Here is a 24,259-nt window from a genome sequence, read left to right on the forward strand (position 1 = left end):
GAAAATTGAAATTATTTTAATAGTTATGCTGTTAAAATAAATATTTTCTATTAAAGTGCTATTACAATTGTTGGATGCTTATTCTGAGTACACTTTCTATATTTCTTAGGAAAGCCTCTTGTGTTTCATAATTCCAGCATTGTGGTGTCTGATTCCTAACATGACCTATTTTGAAGGGGTAGAAATAATAAAACTCTGACTGGCTCTGGGTGTCCCTTGCAGCTTCCATGCCTTTCTCCCTCAAATACACTTATTTTATATTTTGTCATTTTTAGAATTTGAACTCCATATGAATGAATGATAAAGATTTGCTTCATTAATAAAGCATCTTAGCCTATAAATAGATTTAGATGATTCAATTTTACTTATCATTATTTTCATTAGAGGACGTTTAACAAAATAATATTTGGTCTACTATGGTATTTTTAATAATAGAAACTAAATCTTTGATGAGTTCCAAACACTTCATGGAAATAGTCATTTTCTCCTAGTTTAATAGGATTCTTTGAATTTAACTGACTTTGATTACAATATCTTTTCAGGTTTTCAATACATACTCTGATGAAGAATACGACCGAAAAAATGAAACAGTTGATCCAATATTATCATCAGCTGAGTATGAATTAGAAAAACGTGTGGAAAAGTTGGATGTTTTCCCAGTAGACATCGAAAAAGGTATATATTCTTTAATTGTCATAGGATAAGAGTTGAATTGTCTAATATATGAAGTTCTGCTCCGATATGCCCTTAAAAAAATGGCATTTGGATTCAAAAATTAACTCCTTGAATCTATAATAAGTAATCAATAATATAATTTATAGACATAATTTCATGAGTTTTCCATTTTTGCAAGAGAGTTAATTCATATGAATTTTAATCCTGCACACACAGCACTTAAAACTCATTGGCATCAGTGAAATTTTTAAGAAGCTTAACTGACTACAGTATTATGAAAACTTTGAGATACAATTTGAGAAAAATAATTTAATGTATATACTGTTAACAAATTAAATATGTTAAAATAAAGAGATGGATATTAGTTAGTATGCATCCCAAACATTATAAATTATTGAACGATGATAAGATAACCACTGAGACACTAGTGAATCTTTGTAAAAATGTCGGGCTTTAAGCCCCATGTTTGAATTTCCATTTCCAGGAAGGAAATCAGAAGAACTAAGGCAAGTGCTTTCCACTTTCTACTTTCTGGAAGATAATATATTTTAAAATGTCTGTACTTTAGAATTAGGAATTTCTCCCTAAACGTATCTGCTTGTTCCACTATGTTTTATGGAGAGAGTGTACAACAGGACACTTTCCATAAATGGTTTTGTTGTGTCCTGTCTTCTCTCTGGTCCACTCCCCTAGTAGAAGCTGAAGAAATGAAGATGTGTTGTGAGTGGCTGGTCATCTGACAGCTCAGTATAAAAGAGCTGTTGGATGGAATTCAGCTGTTGTTGTTAGCTGAGCAGTCACCTTGTTAGCCTTGTTATGTTAGAGCTGAATAAATATGTTAGCCTTTAAAGTCGTCTTGCCTCAGTCTGTCAGCCACTGTTCTAATAGAGAACAATAGCAATAGCAATAGCAGTTAGACTTATATACCGCTTCGTAGGGCTTTCAGCCCTTTCTAAGCGGTTTACAGAGTCAGCATATTGCCCCCAGCAACAATCCGGGTTCTCATTTTACCCACCTCGGAAGGATGGAAGGCTGAGTCAGCCCTTAGCCGGTGAGATTTGAACAGCCGAACTGCAGAACTGCAGTCAGCTGAAGTAGCCTGCAGTGCTGCATTTAACCACTGCGCCACCTCAGCTCAGAAAGAACAGCTTTCATCTAGTAAGACTTAGAAAGCATGTCTTCTCCAGAGTTGCTCCTGCCCTGTAAAAGAGCTGCCCCTTTGAGATCAAGGAAGGTTCTCATTCTTTTGACCTTCTGGAAAACCTTGGTGTGTAAGTCTTGCCCAAAGTATTGGGCCAAAAAGAGGTTGTAATTGTCAGGGCAAGGAATCAAAAATGGCACAAAAAGTTACTCCAGAACAGTTTCTTCATTGTTGCTCTCCTGTAGATGGGAATCTTGCCAGACTAAAGCATAAATTTGCATAGATATATCCTATGAAAGATTGGGGGTGTTCGCTCTGGCTCTTTTCCTTCATACCAAAGATTCCATGCTGAGCTGTTTCCTTGCTTCTTGGAAAGGCCGCCTCCTTATTTGGTATTTCATTTCCTCACAGTAAGTTCGGATGCAGGCAAATTTTGTTTTGCATTACTAGGAATTATTTTAGTGTTGGTTCAATGGTTATATTTTATGCTTTATTGTGTCATTGTGCACTGTCCAGTAATATGGGTGGCCATGTAAGTCTACTTCTTTGTCTACATTTGTATTTGTATTTCCCTTTATTTGTATGCCGCCCTTTTCCCTGGGGGGACTCAGGGCGGCTCACAGTTCAAAAAAAGGGGGGGGGGAGGACAAACTATTTCTAACATACAGACAATATATCATTATTAAAAACGCAACAGTCACACAATTCGAGTGGGGTTAGAATCTTAACCCCAGGCCAGCCGGGACAGCCAGATCTTTAAGGCGGCACGGAGGGACTGGAGGGTGGTGAGGGTCCGAATCTCTACGGGGAGTTCGTTCCAGAGGGTTGGAGCAGCCACCGAGAAGGCTCTCCTCCGGGTAGTTGCCAGTCTGGCTAGATGATGGAATTCGGAGGAGGCCTAATCTATGCGATCGTATCGGTCTAGTGGAGGTAATTGGCAGTAGGCGGTCTCTCAAGTATGGATTGACCAACACCCAAAGTTCAAAGTTGGTATAGAAAGGGGCAGTTAAAATGTTTAAAATGAGGCAGGGAAAGTATCAACTCAACACTATTTCAGTTCAAAATCTTCTGTGAAGTTCCATCTCTAACAAGTGTGAATGTTTTATCATCAACAAAGGTGCAGAGTCGCTCCACTACAATTTCAACCCCACTTTTTAAAAGTGTTTGTTTAAATAAAATTTAAAAATAGAGTGAATGAGTTACCTGACAGACCAGACGAGTGATATACTATCCGGGGCTTCTAGAGGAAAAGCACAGTATAAATCTAATTAAATACATAACAAATTAGTTACCTTGCCACCAGAACACTGTCTGCCATCCTAGTAACAATCATTTGCCATTGTGCTCCATTTTTCCATTCCTTTTTCTTCTTCACTTCTTTTGTAACACTTATATGCCAACCTTTTATTTTTCTCTATTTTTAAGGGACTACTTTTACTTAGTTCTCCTATCTCATTTATTCTGCTGCAAACCAATTTTATAGATAACTGCAGATCTCTAAAAAAATACTCTCAATCCTAATGTGGCCTTATTACTAAATATATCTAGGTGTAAGACTACATATAGGCAATATTGCCAGGAGTTTTTAAGATAGGTCTATAATGCTAGGGAAAGTGGAAGGAAATACAATAGAGAACAACCAGTACCAAGATGAGTGGATTCAATTACAGCAGCATTGAGTGTGCCATTGGAAGAGCTGAAGGACCAAATTGGGACAACTTGTTTTAGAGAAAATCTTAAGTGTTGACACTAACTTGATGGCACATATTCATTCTTCATTCCCAGAGAGATCAATGATGATATATATAATGAGGAAGACTCGAATGCAAGCAAACAATTACTGGGTTCTTTGAGATTGCAAAAGAGTCTTAAGGATATAGTTACTCTTGTGTAATTGAAAAATACCTGTACCAACTTCTATGAAAAATATATACTTTGCAATAAGCTAACTTTCCTGAAACAATTCTCGCAATGTACAGTTATAAATCTTGGTAATTGGCTGCTGGATTCTGTATTAGAATACTGGATTTTATTGTAAATGGTTTATAGGGTTAAAGTAAAAATTGAGCAGTGTTAAATTCACAGGTGGAAGACCATCCATAGAATCACTATTGTATGTGTATAGGTATAACCTAGCACTGAAGATGTTATCTAGTTTTCTAATGAAATGTCTGCAAGAAAACCACCAAGCTCAGAGAGCACCAGGGACTCCACTATTCAACCCTGAGCTACAAATATTTATGTTCAATTTGTTTTTCAGATGAACAAGGATTTGGTATCTCTATTATTGGAATGGGAATTGGAATGGATACAGGTTATGAGAAACTAGGTATATTTATAAAAACTATTACAGCAGATGGTCCAGCAGAAAAAGATGGGAGGTAAATATGAATTACCATTGTTTCAAGTATCACTAAAAATTAAAATGTATTATGGTATACACTTCTAAAAATTACAAACTTACAGGAGCCTATAAATAATAAGCAAAAGTGTGTGTTTTCATTGAAAGTGAGTATTTATAAATTCTGTGGTTTGTCAAAAGACCTAACATCACATTTTGTTTTATTTTGACTCTTCATGCTGAAAATTACAATCATATTGAAGTGTAAACATCTAAAAATTAAACATACATTTGAGTGTCTTAACTTTCATTACAGCATTTTAAAAAAAATACGGTATCATCAGACAAGCTAACATTAGTAAGAAGTATATCTTTAAAAAGTTTCCATTTTAATTTCACATAACATTTACCTTTCAGTATATAGTAAACTGAAATCAGTGATGAGAACCATTGAGGAAATACTTATTTCTCTATCAAGCATTTAATTCTTTTTATCCTAAAGTTACCCTAGATCTGTAGGCAAACTAAAACTATGATTGGTTGTTTCTAAATTAATCCATGTGATAGAATTTGGAGATCAATAATAAATCATATAAACAGAAAAATTCAAGAATGAACATTGATGGAACACTGGGTAATTATAAAAAGGAGAAGGGAAACTTATTATCAAACACAAAATAATGTACTGACACTATGTTCAGGGTATCAAAGGTTTGGATATAAACAGATCACAAAGAATTAATTAAGTCTAAAAATGTAAAAAGAAATATAGTTAGTCAAGACTTAGAATGTCATTTGGAAGACTATTCAGATAGTTCATATCAGTTGCCAACAAATTTTCCCATTAAGGAAGAAGTAACACAAAGCTTTTGTATTATGCACAAGAATTTATACAAAGAGTCAGTTTAGAAATGAAAATTAAGATGCTGACTCTCCACCTTCTCAGATGAATTTGACACCCCCAGTAGACTGGAATCATGGGAGCAAGAAACCCAGAATGTAACAGCTTTGAAATGCTTTTATATATCTTTTATATATATATCTGGTATGTTTCCCAATGAAATATTATATTTAGTAAATGCAGTTACAGGAATAAAAGTAGTACACAGTCTATCAGCTCTACAACCTTCCTATGGGTAGACTTTGGAAAAGGTAAGTAGATTGCAGTTTTTCTTCCAACTATGAATTGTTACTGTACGTGCAAATAGCATGAAATGCCATTAGGGGTGTTGGAGGAGTCCTCATGTCCCCCAGGCCCCATTCTCTGTTCTGAAAATAGCCTATGCCAAATAGGAAAGTATAGTGCAGTGAAGTTTTAAGCTCTCCATTTCTATTAATGGCTCAAGATGCTATCTGTGCATGTAGTTGTGTATGCATCTTTAAAGGGAAAGGGGATATTCACTGGATTAACCCAATGAAATGGATTGTGTTGTGGGTGAATATATGGAGCAGTACTATACCTATTAGGATGGCTGCCTTTTGAGAGTTGCTTCCAGTGGGAATGACAGTCTGTTTGTCCCCAAAAGTGAGGAGAGCTGCTACAGCCTTTGAACATCAGTTGGAAGGTGATTTCTGCTTGCCTTTTATCTCCCTGGATCGAAGGGACATCTAGAGACCCACATGGGTTCTGGACAGCAGTTCCTTCTAGCTAAACTGCAGAAATTTTTCTGCAGTCAGATTGTGAGTTGAGTGGTGAGGAGCTTGGATTTTAAGTTCTTACTCTCCCCATCTCTTAATCACTTAAAGAAATAATCAGTTACAACTGAAGAGAGATTTCCTTTTGTAGCAAAGACTCTTTGATACGAAAGGTTTCAGTGGATACGGAGATATTATTTTTATTCTAGGTTTATTTTTATTCTTGAAGAAAATGCTTTGATACAGTTCGTTAGTAAGCTAAATAGAAAAGCCAGGAATTTCTATTAATTTTAACAACTGTAGCAATATTATTATATGCTCAAAAGTGGTAAGGCTCAACACTGCTGATTAATGAAGGTGGAGATAGCTAAATTAACCTCTTTGTTTAGGGAAATACTATTTATATTTATGATTGAATGAAAACTCCTTATAGACTTTTTCTATAAAATGGAAAAAAAATCACCTATGATTTGTGGGTTTGATGATAAGAAAAAATGGATAATATAAAAAAGGATTTTTGGAATCAAATAAGAAATAATTTTGTAAATATTTGATGCAAAGAAAATAGGAACTATTTTTTCTTTCAGCACTTTTGCTTTTTTATTGCTATATTTATTAGTCTGTTAGTTTTTAGGTGCTTTGTAAAAATTGAATTAATAAGGTATAGAAAAAATCTTCCCTCTAAAAATTGTACTTCAAACCACAGAATAAATATTTAGCTCAAAAATTAACTTTTTTGTGTAGAAGACATGATTTTATAATTTTTACATGGAATATTTAAACGATTTATTTTATTTTATTTATTTTTTTATTTATTTTATTAAGGATTTATATGCCGCCCTTTTCCCTGAGGGGACTCAGGGCGGCTTACAACAATGAAGGGAAGGGAGTGCAAGACAAGACTTGAAAAAAAGAATCGTGATTAAAAGAAATTAAACCATAAAAATACAACATTCACTCAACATTCGGGCGGGGTGAGAAATAATCCTATCCCCAGGCCTGACGGGATAGCCAGATCTTGAGGGCTGTGCGGAAGGCCTGGACTGTGGTGAGGGTACGGATCTCCACGGGGAGGTTGTTCCATAATGTCGGAGCTGCAACAGAGAAGGCTCTCCTCCGCGTAGTCGCCAGTCGGCACTGACTGGCGGATGGAATTCGGAGGAGGCCTACTCTGTGCGATCTGATGGGACGCAGGGAGGTGATTGGCAGGAGGCGGTCTCTCAAATAGTCAGATCCACTACCATGGAGCGCTTTATAGGTAGTAAGTAAGACCTTGAAGTGCACCCGACGATCCACAGGTAGCCAGCGCAGCTCACGGAGGATTGGTGTAATATGGGCGAACCGTGGTGCGCCCATAATCACTCGCGCGGCCGCGTTCTGGACTAGCTGAAGTCGCCGGATGCTCTTCAAGGGCAGCCCCATGTAGAGCACATTGCAGTATTCCAGCCTAGAGATCACAAGGGCTCGAGTGACTGTTGTGAGAGCCTCCCGGTTCAGGTAGGGCCGCAACTGGCGCACCAGGCGAACCTGGGCAAATGCCCCCCTGGTCACAGCCGACAAGTGGTGGTCAAAACTCAGCTGTGGGTCCAGGAGGACTCCCAAGTTGCGGACCCTGTCTGAGGGGAACAGATTTTGCCCCCCCAGCCTGATCGATGGAACGTCAGCCAAATTTTTGGGAGGAAAACACAACAGCCACTCGGTCTTTTCCGGGTTGAGTACCAGTTTGTTAGCTCTCATCCAGTCTTTAACAGCCTCAAGGCCCCGGTTCATCACGTCCACCGCTTCATTGAGTTGGCACGGGGCGGACAGATACAACTGCGTATCGTCCGCATATTGATGGTACTTAATCCCGTGCCTCCGAATGATCTCGCCCAGCGGTTTCATGTATATGTTAAATAGCAGGGGGGACAGAACCGAGCCCTGCGGCACCCCACAGGTTAGGGGCCTCGGGGACGATCTCTCCCTCCCCACTAACACCGACTGCGACCTGTCTGAGAGGTAGGAGGAGAACCACTGTAAAACAGTGCCGCCCACCCCCACCTCCCGCAGTCGTCGCAGAAGGATACCATGGTCGATGGTATCGAAAGCCGCTGAGAGGTCGAGGAGAACCAGGATGGACGCATAGCCTCCATCTCTGGCTCTCCAGAGATCATCGGTCAATGCGACCAAAGCGGTTTCAGTGCTGTAACCGGGCCTGAAGCCAGACTGGAAGGGGTCAAGATAGTTAGCTTCCTCCAAGGTACGCTGAAGCTGTAAGGCCACCACCTTCTCAACAACCTTCCCCAGAGAGGGGAGGTTGGAGACTGGACGATAGTTGTTAAGAATTGCTGGATCCAAGGACGGTTTCTTCAGGAGGGGCCTCACCACCGCCGCCTTAAGCAATTGAAAACCCTCTGATTCTCTAAATATATTTCCCTCTTCTGCTGAGAGAAAAAAATAGCTTATTCTATATAGATATTTATGGAAATCCTGTTACATGAAGGAGGCTGTGTCAATCCTCCCTACTTATTTCAAAAAATGAGTCATAAATGAGAAGGAGTCAGTGGCAAGTAAAAAAAGGCAGGATTGAAAAGTCTGAAATTTAATTCTTAACAAAGTCACAAAAGCAGGCAACCTTTTCAGCCAGTTAGCATATTTTGAATTTTTTGAGCACATTGTGGATGTGATCACACAATGGCTACAATGAAGGAGTTGCCTGTTTGTAGAATAGTTGTTATTGGTGTGGGGAGAGATACTCTTTCTCATTAGTTCTCTAGAAAATACATCTCAATGCTCACCTGTTCTTGATAGATAAATAATTCTCAGGTAATAAGGACCAAAGGAAGTTACTCAGAATACAAATAATCTTGGCCCCACAGGTCTAGAGAGGTAACATTAGACACTGTTAGAATCGCAATATTTGCGACTCTGACAGTGGTAATTCAGACTTTGAACCAGAGTCTTAGCTACCCAGACAAAAGGAATAATGACATCTCTGCAGATTTAAGCATTGGTGAAAGATAAATTGCTTAATTACAAAGAGAAGGACCTGGTTCTAGCAGTTATAATTGTAATAGTCTAATGCTGCAAATCAGAATTAATAATAGCCTTCAGTTTTCAAGAAAAGGCTAAGAGCTCTAGGTTTCACCTTTGTGCCATCCCAAGTTTGAACAAAGCTCTTCAACCATTTGATCTTATATCCTGTATTGTAGGCTGTTCTGAAGTTTTTCTGGGAAAATCAATCTCTGAGTCTAACAATTAAGAGCATGAATGTAGATAACATGGGAGAAAAGTGGGAATCTAGAGGTTCAATCAAACTGCTCCAAGCCAACACCAGTTTAGGCACTACCAAAGCCATATTTTGTTTGATCTGGGTTTCAGAAAAAACAAAATCTAGATTTGTAGATACAGCAATGATAGTGCACATCATTTCATCTGCCTCTCTACAGCTTCTAGAAGGTAGCTTGCTTTTCCCCATAGAAAATTCATATGGTGTCACAATCACCCCCCTCAAAAAAAATTGATGGCTCATAAACCAAAAAGACATTTGTCACTGAAGTGTCAGCTTCCTTTCTTTTCTCACTCCACTGTTATTAATGTCCCAATGCAGCATATCCCATTAATATTTCCAGAGACTTTATAGGAAAAAAACAAAATAGCAACGAATCAACTAGAAGGTGTTCAGATAGCTCTACCTGCCATACCATTTGAGGTATTTGTGTGTAAGTTGAGTTACATTTAGCGGAAAAATTTACTTGGTATCACCAAAATGTCATTTTTTCAAGAGCCAAGTTTTATGAGATACTCTCTGCATTACTAATTTGATTCTACTTAAATGCAAACATAAAATATCAGAAGGCAATTGAATGATAAAAAAGTTGAGCCTCAGTACTGTGCAATATTATGCTTCTCTCTCTCATCTTGTGCTATCTTTTATTCCAGTGAGTATACATTTTTCTATGATAGGCTGTTTGTTTATTGCTATTGGTTCAAAATTTACACAGCTGTATTTATAAATTTGCCACTGTACCTGATGTTGAATTGTTTATCTTGGTTTTAGCAAATAATTAGTTCAAAAAACATTTGATTTAACTTTCAAAAGGCTTCAGCAGTGGATTATAGGGCCAACGTACTTTATCTTTCATTAAGCAGATTATAAAATGTCATGCATAACAGACATATTATGTCTGTTATGCAGACATAACATGACTGTTATTTTTATTTTTTCTTAAAGGATCCGGTTAAATGATCAAATTATAGAAGTAGGTGGTGTCAACATGGTTGGTGTCTCACAAGATTTTGCTTCGGCAGTTCTCAGATGTGCCAAAGGAAGAGTCAGGTAACATTTTCTAGGAAACCTTGAAAAGAAATGTTAAATTTAATGCAATTATGCTACTCTGTAATAAAATATAGCATAATCCAAATAAATGAAGTGAAAACAATTAACATTTTCAAAAAGCTCTTTGCCTCAATATATCTATACTTAATATAAGTATATAAAATATTATTCTACTGATTACTTCACATTGTCAAATGGTATAGATGGCCCTTGCTTAATAAACATTAAGCACTGTTTAAACTTATGACAGCAAGATGGCCTGTCTTTCTGCCCATCACATCATCCTTACAGTAACATGATCACAATCCAGATATGTGGCAAAAGGCTTCAAATCATGATTTACACTCTCATATGATGAAGATGGATAATGTGTGTTGTCTTTCTCACTTAGTAATCTGTGTGAATTTTTAATTCTCCTGCAGTATTCATTTCTAAGCATTTGACTTAGTTAGAAGAGTAAGGATTACTGTAACTTTTTAAAAATTTCTTTTAAAAAAATTAGACATACATGTAGTCCTCCACATGATCACATTTGAGCCCAAAATTTTCATTGCTAAGCGAGACAGTTAAGTTGCCCCATTTTACAACCTTTCTTGTCACAGTTGTTTAGTGAATCACTGCATTTATTAAATTAGTAACATGGTTGTAAAGTGAATCTGGTTTCCCCATTGTCTTTGCTTGTCAGAAGATTGCAGAAGGTGATTATCAATCTTTATGTCATAATATCACAGGTTGGTGAGACATGTTTATTATTAAGGTAAACCTTAACTTGTGATCGGTTGCTTAGTGACCATATGCAGTTATAACACTCCAAAGCTACTTACAATGCAGTTTTGGAGTTTCAGTGTTGCTGCCCCCTGCAATCATGTGACATTTTGGAAGGCTCTCCAACCAGACCAGATTTATGGTTATTTGTGGCAGCCACCCTGTGGTCAAATGAGTAGAATTTATTATGGTTTTGGTGGAAACTGGTGTTCACATCTGCTCTCTGGTAATAAAATTGGTGCTGGTAACATGGTGACCTGCTATATGACAATCATAACTTACAGTCATAATTACCAGACTAGGTTATGGGCATAACTCGAGGATTATTTGTGCTGTGTAAAAATAGTTTTCTAATTTTGATGGGCATACAAACAAGCTCAGGATTATAAAGGTAAGTGAAAACCACATGCTCTTTTGCTTCTGTTTTGGGATATATGTATGTGTGCAGCTTCTTGCATGGTCCCTTAGCCCTATGCTATTTTAAATGTTGTTATTCAGAGTGTTGTTTCAAGTGTTTCTCCTTTATTGCATAGAACAATCAGGTACAACTATCTGATATCAAGGTCTTTGGCCTATTAATACATTCACTATTCTTTTCAATAAAGTCCATAGTCCTAAACCATTAAAGAAAAAAATGCACAAATTGATAAACATAAGTTCAAGTACTCTCTAGAGGTACCTAAATTTGTAGATAGTAAATCTGCTGCTTAAGAGAATCTAATTTGTAAATTTGTTCTGCATCAAAAATGTAAATGATTTGCTATCCCTCATTTAAACAAATTCAGTATAATTCAGTTGCAAACAACATTGCATTATAGAATATCTCCTTTAAATGAAAGTTCTGGGCTTTGATTATGCCGTATTTGATAAAGTGAATATTAGTTCACAAATGTTTAAAGCATATTAGTTGTAAGATGTTCCACTACTGTTTTCTATTTTTGGATATTTAGTAACCAAGAGAAGAGACGGGGGAATTACCCTTGTTCATTTATGTTCTCCTCAGGTTTATAATAGGCAGAGAAAAAGCAGGACAAGTAAGTGAAGTGGGTAAATTGATTAAACAGACCATAGAGTATGACCAGCGCCAGAGAGCCCATCATTATGCCCATTTTGAAGCTGAGGAGGAATTTGATGAAGAGGTATCCTGTTCATTCCTTCCTTATTTATTTATATTTCATTCTTTCTTCTTTAACATTTTTGGTAGTTGCAACTGAAAATAATACATTTTTTCGAAGTTGATTATTACTATTTTCTTATTCTTTTTTGAAGTCAAAAACTGAGAATCCAGGTTTGATTATTTTTTAAAGCTTCTAGCATTCATTCTTGTAAAAAGAAGAGGTAGGGATCCCCAATCTTCAAGCATATAAATGAATTATTCACACTTAGGTAATAATAAAGTTATTGTGAAATAATATTTAAAAAACTGCTTTACTTCTCATCTAGAACTGATGTAGAAGACTCCACCTTCCTTACAGATTTTCTGACTTTATTTGCTGTTAAAATTGTTTAGATTTACTTATCTGGGAAATTTTTTTTCAGTAAAACCAATTTACTCTTTTGTTTCATGAAAGTATGTTAAAATTTGTTTAAACAAATTGTTTAAAAAAATGAATTGGCTTCCAAGACAGAGGAGTACGCCACCGATGAAGATGAAGACGAAGATGATTTTGAGGCAAATTATCCAAAAGACCAAGAAAATATTCACTTCTTTGAAAGTCCTGAAAATGACGACACCCTTTCTCCAGAGGAATTAACAACAATGACTGAAAAATTTAAAGAGGTAATCTAGAGAATGAAAGGGATAAAAATGATAAAACAAAATATTGTATTCAGGATTCAGAAAATATTGAAAAATTGATATTTTCACTGATATAGACTCCCCCTCAGTGCAAAGTGTAATATTGCCCGTTTGCATTCACTATTGCGTTCACTATTAATGGATACATGGCTTGAGACCAATTAGAGAATTAGAATCTCTAATTCTAATTTTTCATTTTTAATTCTAATCTTTTTAAAACTTAAATTAGAATTTAAATTAATCCTAATCTTTTTATTCAGATTGTCTGTAAGACTGTATGCAAGATACAAGGTCAGTGGTTCTCATCCACGATTCATTACAAACTAGTATTCAGAACCATGGTAGCACAAATCCATTTTCATTTCTTTAATATCAGGAAAAATCTGCAAAGAGGCATAGAAACTTCCCTTTGCCTTAGAAGACTGAAGCAATGGTTTTAAAATAAGTGTTGTGATGATAGCAATAAAAGGAATTGGGTAGAGTCTGAATTGGTGTAAAGTTTCCTGCCTAAGCAGGAGTTTGGACTAGAAGACTTCCAAGGTCCCTTCCAATTCTGTTATTCTATATCCCTCTTTATATCCAGGATCTTGAGGCAGCATTTATACCATTTGTTTCCCCAATTTTCCCCCAAGTTAATAATTGAGAAGTAGATAGAGTCAAGATTACATGGTTAAACTACAAAATTTAGCATAACTACAGGGAGAAATTAACTAGTGAATTTATATAGCTGAGAGTAGGCTTCAATGTAGATCAGGAGTCGCCAAACTTGGCAATATTAAGATTTGTTGACTTCAACTCACAGAATTCCTCAGCTGACCATGCTGGCTGGGAGTTGAAGTCCACAACTCTTCAATTTGCCTGATGTAGATAATGTCTAGCTTAATCTAGCCCCCTGCCCTTTCTGTCACACTGATATTCCACATATCCCTTCATCTTACAGTAGAACACTGCTTTCAGTATTAGAGGAAATGTTACCAGTGTTTATACATTGGTACAACAGTATTAATGTTCATAGAGGTTCATTCCCAAGCAATTATTGGATTGCTTCTATTATTTTGTAGGCACTATATTTAGTAAGTAATGGACTGGTTAATTTTACAAAATAAATTTCTATTGCTCTTGGTTTATGTGTCGTATCATATTCTACTTAATTATCTAAACTAATTGGTGTTCATTGTTTATATTGATAATGCAAGAACCTGTTTTAATAGCAGAGGAAACATTGACTAAACCATCTGTATGTGGATAGATTGTAGTTTTCAAAGCCATTTGAAAACCCATTTATTTAGAAACCTAAATGTAGTTCAGTGGCTTATAGAACTGTTTTAGAAGGGCAGAATTGACCATAAGCTTTGAGAGTGATAAGAGTGATTTATGGTTTTATAATTTAAAAAAAAATCCAGCTCATAAGATCAGATCCCACCCCTTTCCTACCCCCAAATCGTCCGTCCAGCATCCAGACCACCGTCCAGACCTTCCGCACAGCTCTTAAGACCTGACTAGCCCGTCAGGCCTGGGGATAAAGATAATCTGTCCCCACCCGAATGATTGGAATTGGAATTGATTTTATTTGTAGGCCGCCCTTTTCCCTGAGGGGACTCAGGGCGGCTCACAGAAACCAGGGAGAGGGGAATACAATACAATACAGTACTAAGACGACAACACATAATAAAATAATACGCAACATGCATACAACATTCGGGCGGGGTAATGGTCCTTATCCCCAGGCCTGACGGGCGAGCCAGTTCTTCAAGGCTGTGCGGAAGGCCTGGACGGTGGTGAGGGTACGGATCTCTACGGGGAGTTCGTTCCAAAGGGTCGGGGCCGCTACTGAGAAGGCCCTCCTCCTTGTGGTTGCCAGCCGACATTGGCTGGCCGATGGGATGCGGAGGAGGCCCAACCTATGAGATCTTATAGGCCGTAGGGAGGTAATTGGCAGAAGGCGGTCTCTCAAGTATCCAGATCCACTGCCATGTAGGGCTTTATGGGTGGTCAATAGCACCTTGAAGCGCATCCGGAGATCGACAGGTAGCCAGCGCAGCTCGCGGAGGATAGGTGTAATGCGGGTGAATCGGGGTGCACCCGCGATCACTCGCGCGGCTGCGTTCTGTACTAGCTGAAGTCGCCGGATGTTCCTCAAGGGCAGCCCCATGTAGAGCACATTGCAGTATTCCAGCCTAGAGATCACGAGGGCCCGAGTGACTGTTGTGAGAGCCTCCCGGTTCAGGTAGGGTCGCAACTGGCGCACCAGGCGTACCTGGGCGAATGCCCCCCTGGTCACAGCTGCTATATGATGGTCGAATGACAGCTGTGGATCCAGGAGGACTCCCAAGTTGCGAACCCTCTCTGAGGGGTGTAGAATTTGACCCCCCAGCCTGAGTGTTGGATTAATGGCCGAATTTTTGGGAGGAAAACACAACAGCCACTCGGTCTTTTCTGGGTTGAGCACAAGCTTGTTAATCCTCATCCAGTCCATGACGGCTTCGAGTCCCCGGTCCATTACGTCAACCGCTTCATTGATTTGGCACGGGGCGGACAGATACAATTGAGTATCGTCCGCATATTGATGGTATCTAATCCCGTGCCTACGGATGATCTCTCCCAGCGGTTTCATGTAAATGTTAAATAGTAGGGGGGATAAGACCGAACCCTGCGGCACCCCATATTTTAGGGGCCTTGGGGACGATCTCTGCCCTCCTACTAACACCGACTGCGACCTGTCCGAGAGGTAGGAGGAGAACCACCGTAACACGGTGCCTCCCACTCCCACCTCCCGCAGTCTTCGCAGAAGGATACCATGGTCGATGGTATCGAAAGCCGCTGAGAGGTCAAGGAGGACCAGGATGGAGGGATGTCCTTCATCTCTGGCTCTCCAGAGATCATCCATCAATGCGACCAAGGCGGTTTCAGTGCTGTAACCGGGTCTGAAGCCTGACTGGCAGGGGTCTAGATAGTCTGCTTCCTCCAAGGACCGTTGGAGCTGGAAGGCCACCACCTTCTCAACAACCTTCCCCAGAAAGGGGAGGTTGGAGACCGGGCGGTAGTTATTAAGGACAGCTGGATCAAGGGATGACTTCTTCAGGAGGGGTCTCACCACCGCCGCCTTCAGTGCGGCGGGGAAGTTCCCCTCCCGAAGGGAGGCGGTTACTACCGCCTGGATCCAGCCTCGTGTCACCTCACTGCAGTTAGAAACCAGCCATGAGGGACACGGATCCAAAGCACAGGTGGAGGAACTCACAGCTCTCATGGCCTTGTCCACATCCCCGGGGGTAACCTCCTGAAACTCAACCCAGAGCTGTTGAACTTGGTCCCTCTGAGTCTCGGCTGGAACTGCAGGTGTGGAGTCCAAGTCCGTCCGAAACCGAGCAATTTTGTCCGCTAAGAATTGGGCATATTCTTCAGCTCTGCCCTGCAAGGGTTCCCCCGCCTCCCTTTTGTTCAACAGGGAGCGGGTTATCCTAAACAGGGCGGCTGGACGGGACTCAGCGGACGCAACCAGGGAGGCTATATGTGATCTTTTAGCTGCCCTAAGTGCCCTAGTATATTCCCTGGTGCAGGTGGTTACCATTGCTCGGTTCGATGCGGACTTATCGGACCTCCAACGGTGCTCTAGGCATCTCCTCCGGCGCTTCATCTCCCGGAGCTCCTCGGTGAACCAAGGTGGTCTCCGGGATCCGCTGCCTCGGAGGGGCCGCAGTGGCGCAATCCGGTCGAGGGCCTCTGACGCTGCCGAGTGCCACGCAGCAGCCAGAGTCTCTACCGGACGGTGGGTGAGAGTATCAGGAATAACCCCAAGCTCTGTCTGGAACCTTACTGGCTCCATAAGACGCCTGGGGCGGAACCACCTGGTCGGTTCCTCCTCCCTACAGTGGGGGTTTGGCCTCCGGAAGTCGAGCCTCAGTAGGCAATGGTCTGACCACGACAGGGGTACGATGTCACTCCCCCTCAGACCAAGATCACACATCCACTGCTCCGAGAGAAATACAAGGTCAAGCATGTGTCCCGCCGAATGGGTTGGGCCTCGAATTACTTGAGTCAAGCCCATGGCTGTCATGGAAGCCATGAACTCCTGCGCCCCATCAGAGTTTTCACCGAGCGTCGGCAGATTAAAGTCCCCCAGGACCATCAGCCTAGGGAACTCAACTGCCAGCTCGGCTACTGACTCGAGGAGCGAGGGGAGGGCTGCTGCAACGCTGTTGGGAGGCAGGTACGTTAGCAGCAAACCCACTTGACCCTTGAGGTCCAACTTTAACAGCAAAGACTCACACCCGACAATCTCCGGAGCAGGGACCCTACGAGGAACTAACGACTCCCGGATAACAGCGGCCACACCCCCACCCCTTCCCTGGGCTCTCGGCTGATGCAGCACCTGAAATCCTTCTGGGCACAGTTCTACAAGGGGGACTCCTCCCTCTGGGCCCAGCCAGGTCTCAGTAATACATGCCAGGTCTGCCCTCTCGTCTAAAATTAAGTCCCGGACGAGAGGTGCTTTATGTACAACAGACCTGGCATTTAGCGACAACAGCCTGAGACCAGGGTCCTGATTACTTACACCATCTGGTCTTGGAGTGGGACTCCTAGGGCCGGAAGGAGGGATCTCTGTGATGTAGCGAACCCTCTTTCCCCGGTAATGGCCTGCCCTAGAGTCCCCGCCGTATCTGCCCCTCCCTGTCACGACCGCAATACCCCGACCCTCTCCCGTGTCTTTAGCCCCCTCAGCCACCCCCATAGCCCCCGCAACTCCCGGCAGGTCCTCCGAATCAAGCACACTCATTTATACACTCAAGCAGTCCCCACGTGATAATTAAAACACATAAAATACAAGAGTCATAGGGTAATAAAAAGTGGGATCATCCAATTCACACATTCAATCCCATGCACTCAGCATACCATTTAAAAGTTTGCGCAGCGTCCGTAGATCTTATAAAAGAGTATATATAGAAGGGGGAGTAGCCTTCGTCCCCTCTTATGTATTTGGGAAGGTCCCAAAAAGTCCAGGCGATTAGAAGAAATTGTTAAAGCTGTTAAAGTCCGATTTATCAATAGTGTCAGTAAAGGCAAAGTCTGGGCAGTTAAGATGGTTTCCCTTGGACGATAAAAGATAATATTAACCAGCTGGATGCAGTTAGTTCGTATGTGCAGAGGCCCGGCAGATGTAATTGTGGCTATAATTGTAAGTGGAGTGTGTAGGTGGTAATTAAGAAGGCGGTAGAGGTGGAAAAAATGATGAAACCAGCCTAGAACTAGAGGAAGCGCCAGTAATGGCCACTGGAGGGGGCCAGAGGACCACATATGCTGCCTTTCCGGGGTAATGGTGTCCAATACAAGATGGTCTGGTAGACGGTTTTGCCTGACGTGGCACTCCTGAGGCAGCAACAGCAGCAGATGGTACCCAACACAATAAAAAGTTTGTTGTTGCAGACCTGGGATCACAATCCAGGAAGGTAGATGGTAAATAAAACGTTGCAAGGCCCAGTGAAAGCAGCAGTAGAACCCAAAGGAGATGTCGTACCAAGGGGAGAAAGAGCAGTCAACAGGGCCGCAATACAAAACAGTAGAATTGTGGTGGGGATAAAGACCAAGTCCTCCAGACCGAGCAGGCACTTCCATGCAGCTCCTTACCCTTTGATCAGGGCACGGATCAAGCTCCCCAGGGTAGCGGGGCAGCCTCCTGGGACAGCGGGGCCAAAGCCACCGCCGCTCATGCAACGCCGCCACCACCGCCACCCAGCTGTTCAAGAGGGAGCCGTCAATAGGGCCGTAATGCCAGGCACCAGGATTACAGTGAGGGTAGAAAAATAAACCTCCAAACCAAACAGGCACTTCAAAGTCCGGATCCAGCCTCCCAAGGCAGCGGGGCAGCCTCCTGAGGCAGCGGGGCCGAAGCCGCCGCCGCTCGCGCAACGCCGCCACCGCCGCCGCCCAGCTGATCGGAAGAAAAGTCACCGAGGGAGGTAACGCCGTCCCGGGGGCACCCGAAGGCAGCCCCCTCCTTAGAAAGTTACCTTCCCTGGAAGCCTGACAGCTGATCGCTTGCGAGGACCCCTCTGCTGTCATATTCGGGGTCCTCGTCGCCTGGAATTTTCCGCTGTTTCTTTTCGGTAGCCGGAGCGTTAGAGCTCGGCGGCCATTCCCGTTCTCGCGCATGCGCACCAAATGAATGAATGTTGTTTACTATTTTACTTATATGTACTATTTTGTGTTTATTGTCTGTGCCCCCCCTTCCCCATTTTATGTAAGCCGCCCTGAGTCCCCTCAGGGAAAAGGGCGGCTTATAAATATTAATAAAATCACTAAAAAAATTTTTTTTAAATCCATTAAAATGGGTACAAACCAAGCAGTACACACTCAGTGAGTTGGAAAAACACAGGAACTTAGTGTTTATTGTAACTATGGAAGATATTTACAACCAGTTTTAGTGCTGTCATGACTGGGGACTATAAAATTCCAGATGTGGAATATGCTCTGGTTGCCAGCTATTGATCAAGTCAATTTTGCAGCTCACTTCTGCTTCTAAGCATTTTATTTCTATCCTTCACACCTGACTGCTCTCATAGTTTATCAAATGTTTTTGTTGAAGAGAATTGCAGGTGTACATTTTTATAGATATATATTTGCTGTGAATATATGTTCATAAAGAAACCCTGACACGTAAGTAGCCTGTTTAGAATCTTTTATAGCGGCCTTTCATTAGCAGGTAAATATTTTCTTGGCTGATTTCCCAACCTGAGTTTGATCTGGTGTTGACCACTGTTTAATTTATTTGACCACTATTTGTTTGTTTGTATCACAATTTTTAACTTTCCATTTATCATCACAATTTTGATTTTGGGGTTGAGATAATTTGTCCTCCCAGAAAATTCCATATCTGGAATTTCCGTTTCAGAGATTCTTAGAAATAAAGGTACAAGAAAAATAGCTTAAAATGTCTTTGATTGTTTTTAACAGTTCAAGGGTTGTAAGTATTTCCTTTTCGTTATAGTATATATGTATATTTCTACTATTCCCTCCCTAGTACTGATGCACTTCATAGATTCTTACCAGATTTTTCTGCTATTTTAGGATATGTCTGCTTTAAACAATTGCACTAATATTTTTAGTATTTAGACTAAATATAAATATTTTATATTTTTAGTATTTAGAGTATTTATATCCACTAGAAAATTTAAATCTAATGTGGTTAAGAAACTGAATATGACTATTCATATTACATCTTTAAGGAGAAATGACTTCAGTATGCAGTTTGAATATCCTAATCTTATTTTTAGAGAGGCTAATTAGCAACACTTTTTCTTTAATTAGCTGCATAGACTTGAGTTATTTTTCAGGTTAGATATTTTAATTTATATTCTTCTGCACCGCAGCGGTTCCACTGCAAGTGCAACAAACTTGAGAAAGACAGACCTCACAAGACATATGCATGCACAAATATATGTATATAATGGCATTTGCAGCTCATTTGTTTGCTTTATGGTTTTGCATTTTTAGTTGCAAGTCCAGTATACAGTTAAAGGATCAGAGGTTAAGCAGCTAAAAAGAAAGGTAAGTATGGTTACCACCTTCAAATGACAATATTCCTACTTTCAGCTGGATTAAAAGAGAAGCAAAGAAAAGTTCTTTATAGAAATGAATAATGAGAAAAAGTAATAGCCTTAGTTGATTTAGGAGAACTTGTGTTATAGAAATGGTTTACAACTAGACCAAATTAAGCCCAAAAATTTCTGATGCTGAGACATTTATTAAGTGAGTTTTGCTATTTTACTATCTTTTTTTGCCATAGCTGTAAAATGAATCACTGCAGTTGTTAATTTAGTAACATGGTTGTTAAGTCAGTCTGGCTTCCCCATTGACTTTACTTGTCAGAAAGTGATTCCCTGAACCTGGGACACTGCAACTGTCAAAAATATGAGTCTCAGTTGCCAAGCTTCTGAATTTACCATAAGGTTGCTGTAATTGTTGTGAGTGCCGTAAGTCACATGTTTCAGTGCCTTTGTAACTTCAAATGGTCACTAACTTAACTGTTATTTGAGGACTCCCTGTATTCAAACCTCTGAGAGATGCAGATAACTCATTCAGTAATATAATATTACTGCATCTCCATAATACATTTTTATTTATTTCTCCATCACAATATCATTAACAGTCTTGAAAAGAAATTATAAAGCACACACACACACTTTGGAAAGCACATTTTTCCTTATATTAAAAAAAATAAAAAGTAAATATTTTAAAATATTATTTTGTCATTTAATATTTAATCACTTTAGTAACCCACGTTACTTCTAAATTGCTTTAGGAGACTTTAATTTTCCCTGCTTTGATCAAATATTATATTTTAGAATTAAACCCATGTCAATTTATCTATCTTGCTGAACATCCAGATTGTCAGGGTTGCAAGTAACACTCCCAATGAAAGAAGACTCCAAGGCTTGAAGTTCCTTAAAGTTTCATTTTATTAGATATGTCATATTGGCACATCTTGGAAAACCCGAATCTGAAACTTCCGGGTTTTCCCCACCCAAAAGAAAGTCAAAGATCCATCCCTTGTTCCAGTGGTAAAATTCAATTTTTTTTTACTATCAATTCTGTGGGCATGGCAGGGGAAGGATATTACAAAATCTCCATTCCCACCCCACTCCAGGGGAAGGATATTGCCATTCTGGTGCCAGCCAGAAGTGGTATTTGCCAGTTCTCCGAACTACTCAAAATTTCTGCCATCAGTTCTCTAGAACCTGTCAGAACCTGCTGAATTTCACCCCTGCCCTGCACCAACAAGTCCATCACATGGTCCAATGAATTCACTGTCTCAACTGGAGGCAACCTTCAGTCACTCCCATTCAGGTGCAGACTGAATGCCCTTGACTCCCAGATAAATGAATGTTGTTATGGCTAATCCCCCACCACTCCATGTAATCCCCCCACCTGTTTTCCCAGGCACTAAATGTGGCAGCCCTGAAGCTCCAATGGAAAAGATGACATTTCTTGCCACAGTTGCTAAGTGAATCATAACAGTTGATAAGTTAGTAACCTGGTTGTTAAGTGAATCTTGCTTCTCCACGGACTTTGCTTGTCAAAAGATCACAAAAGGCGATCACATGACCTTGGGACACCGCAATGATCATAAATGTGAACCAGTTGCCAAGCATCTGTATTTTGGTCACATGATCATGGGGATGCTGCAAAGGTTGTAACTGACAAATAGTCATAAGTCATATTTTTCAGTACAATTGTATCTTTAAATGAACTGTTGTAAGTTGAGGACTTTCTGTACATCAAATTTAATTTCATTAATCATTGTTAACAATAGCTTTCATAAAGATTTCTTTACACACTTACATGTTATTTTTAAGTACAGTCATCTATGTAATGCATGAACTAGTACTGTTAACATGGTATCAGCAAACTTCATCAAGCATTTATTTCTATATCAGACTGAAAGCCAATACATTGGTAAATATTATGATTTATTTGTTTGTTTATTTGTTTATTTATTTATTAGGTTTAATGCACCTGTTTCATTACAAATATTTTGGAATTGTAATTTTCAACTAAAGTGTGCAGAACTAGAAAACATTAGGGGAAAGCTGTTCTGAATTATTGTTATTCTAAATAACAATAGTAGCCATATTCCCAACCTTATTTCCAATCAATTACGCTGAATGTATAAACCTTAATTTTCTCCAGCTGCAGATTGCTGAAAATGAGAAAATAAGATGGCAGGTGGAAAAGAACATACTTCAGCAGAACATTAAGGAAAGCAACGAAAATATGGTTAAAATTGAGGCTTATTGGACTGAAGCACAAATTCTATGTCAGAGTGTAAATGGACATTTGAAAGAGTCACAAGAGCAATATAAAGCCTTGGAGAAGAAATATAACAAAGCTAAGAAACTGATTAAGGAGTTTCAACAAAAGTAAGCAATATCCTTATGTGTAGTCAAGAATCAAGTCCCAGACTGTATGAGGACAAGCAAAGAACATTATAACTGTTAAGCTTGATTGAGGGGATAACTAATTCAGATCTTGGCTCAGCCATTAATTATATGGTTGACTTTGGGCAGCCCCACCCCTCAGTCTAATTTGCAGGGGTTTTGTGAATGTAATATAGGTTATACCATATATGTGGCACAGTGGTGGGTTTCAAAAATTTGTGGAACCTACTCTGTGGGTGTGGCCTCCTTTGTGGGAGTGGCTTGCTGGCCATGTGACCTGGTGAGAGTGGCTTGCCAGCCATGTGTTCTCTCTCTCTCTCTCTCTTTCCTTCCTTCCTTTTGTCTCTCTGTCCCTTTTTTCTTTCATCTCTCTCTCACTCTTTTTCTTTCTTTTTTCTTTCTTTCTTCCTTTCTTCCTTTCTTTCTTTTACTTTCTCTCTCTCTCACTCTCTCTCTCTCTGTGGCTCTTTGCCTCTCTCTCTCTCTCACTCTCCCTCCCTCCCTCCCTCCCTCTGTGTCTTTCTATGTGATTCTCTCTCTGTGTGTCTCTCTCTGTGTTTGTGTATCTCTCTCCTCCCTCCCTCTGTGTCTGTCTCTCATTCCCTCTATCACTCTGTGCCTCTGTCTGTCTGTCTGTATCACACACACACACACACACACACACACACACACACACAGAAACAGAAACAGAAACAGATGCACACACACATACTGTGGTCACCTTGTTGAGTGTTCCAATCACGTTTGAAACACTCAACAACTGGCCTGTATTCATGGTTTTTTGCAGCATTCTGCAGACATGGGAGCAAAATATATGGTTAAAAGTACATGGCAGTGGCATTCTTCCCTGGGGGGCTCCGCAGAACATCCCAAGACCAATGCCACCACATCTGCCCTCTTTGGGGACATGTCCTCTTCAGAAGGATGAGGCCCCACTGGTCCCCCTCACGTTCCTTGTGTTCCAACCACAGCCCCACGCCATGGAACAACTCCAGAGCCCATCCGTGACCCCCGTTGAAAACATATGCGCACGCACACAGCCTGCACAATTACAGGCCCGGCAAGTGAAGCCTCTACACAAGCCCTGGCAAATGAGAACAGTATATGAAGGCTCTGGGATGAGGGATGGAATCTTCACTGTGGGCCAGTAAAGCTTTGTCCACCAGAGGCAGCAGGACCAAAGCCCCTCTCCAAAACTGGTCCTTCCTCCCGCTGAGGGTGAGGGACCTGGTTGCCCCGCTGCCTCTGGCTTCCTTCCTAGAGTCTCCACTTTCCAGGGCTGTAATTGTGCAGGCTGTGTGTTTGTGCTTATGTTTTCCACGGGGGTGATGGATGGGCTCCGGAATCTCTCCATGCCTTGGAAAACATAAGCGCGCACGGGCAGTGGGGCAGCCAGGACAAGGGAGTGCAACACGCGCGGCTTGTTCAAACAGCAAAAGAAGGGACAGGAGAGGCATTTGGCTGTTTGAACGCTTGGAACTTGTCTCCTGTTCCTTCTTTTGTTGTCTGCAGTATGGGTCGCACTCTCTTGACTTTCATAGCCACTTCATTTCCAATTGGGGTGGGGATCCATGGAGAGGGATGGAAAAAATCAATTTCTTCCCCCCTCCCCCAATTGGAAATGAGGTGGCTTTGAAAGAAAAGGGAGCGCAAC

General features: G+C 40.7%; 1 protein-coding gene across 2 annotated transcripts in view; it reads left to right on the top strand.

Moving 5' to 3' along the window:
* PPP1R9A (protein phosphatase 1 regulatory subunit 9A) overlaps positions 1-24,259 on the top strand; it is a 99,296-nt gene that overhangs the window by 40,659 nt on the left and 34,378 nt on the right. For both annotated transcript variants that reach the window (XM_014060119.2, XM_014060120.2), the window contains exons 3-9: positions 543-675; positions 4,077-4,197; positions 10,006-10,110; positions 11,879-12,014; positions 12,500-12,655; positions 20,162-20,215; positions 22,358-22,587. In XM_014060119.2, coding sequence (XP_013915594.2) covers positions 543-675; positions 4,077-4,197; positions 10,006-10,110; positions 11,879-12,014; positions 12,500-12,655; positions 20,162-20,215; positions 22,358-22,587 — 935 coding nt within the window. The remainder of the gene's footprint in view (positions 1-542; positions 676-4,076; positions 4,198-10,005; positions 10,111-11,878; positions 12,015-12,499; positions 12,656-20,161; positions 20,216-22,357; positions 22,588-24,259) is intronic.

The sequence above is a fragment of the Thamnophis sirtalis genome, unplaced genomic scaffold (genome assembly GCF_051295495.1).
Source record: "Thamnophis sirtalis isolate CommonGarterSnake01/CBP01778 unplaced genomic scaffold, rThaSir2_p1.2 scaffold_4, whole genome shotgun sequence".
NCBI classification, from domain to species: Eukaryota; Metazoa; Chordata; class Lepidosauria; order Squamata; family Natricidae; genus Thamnophis; species Thamnophis sirtalis.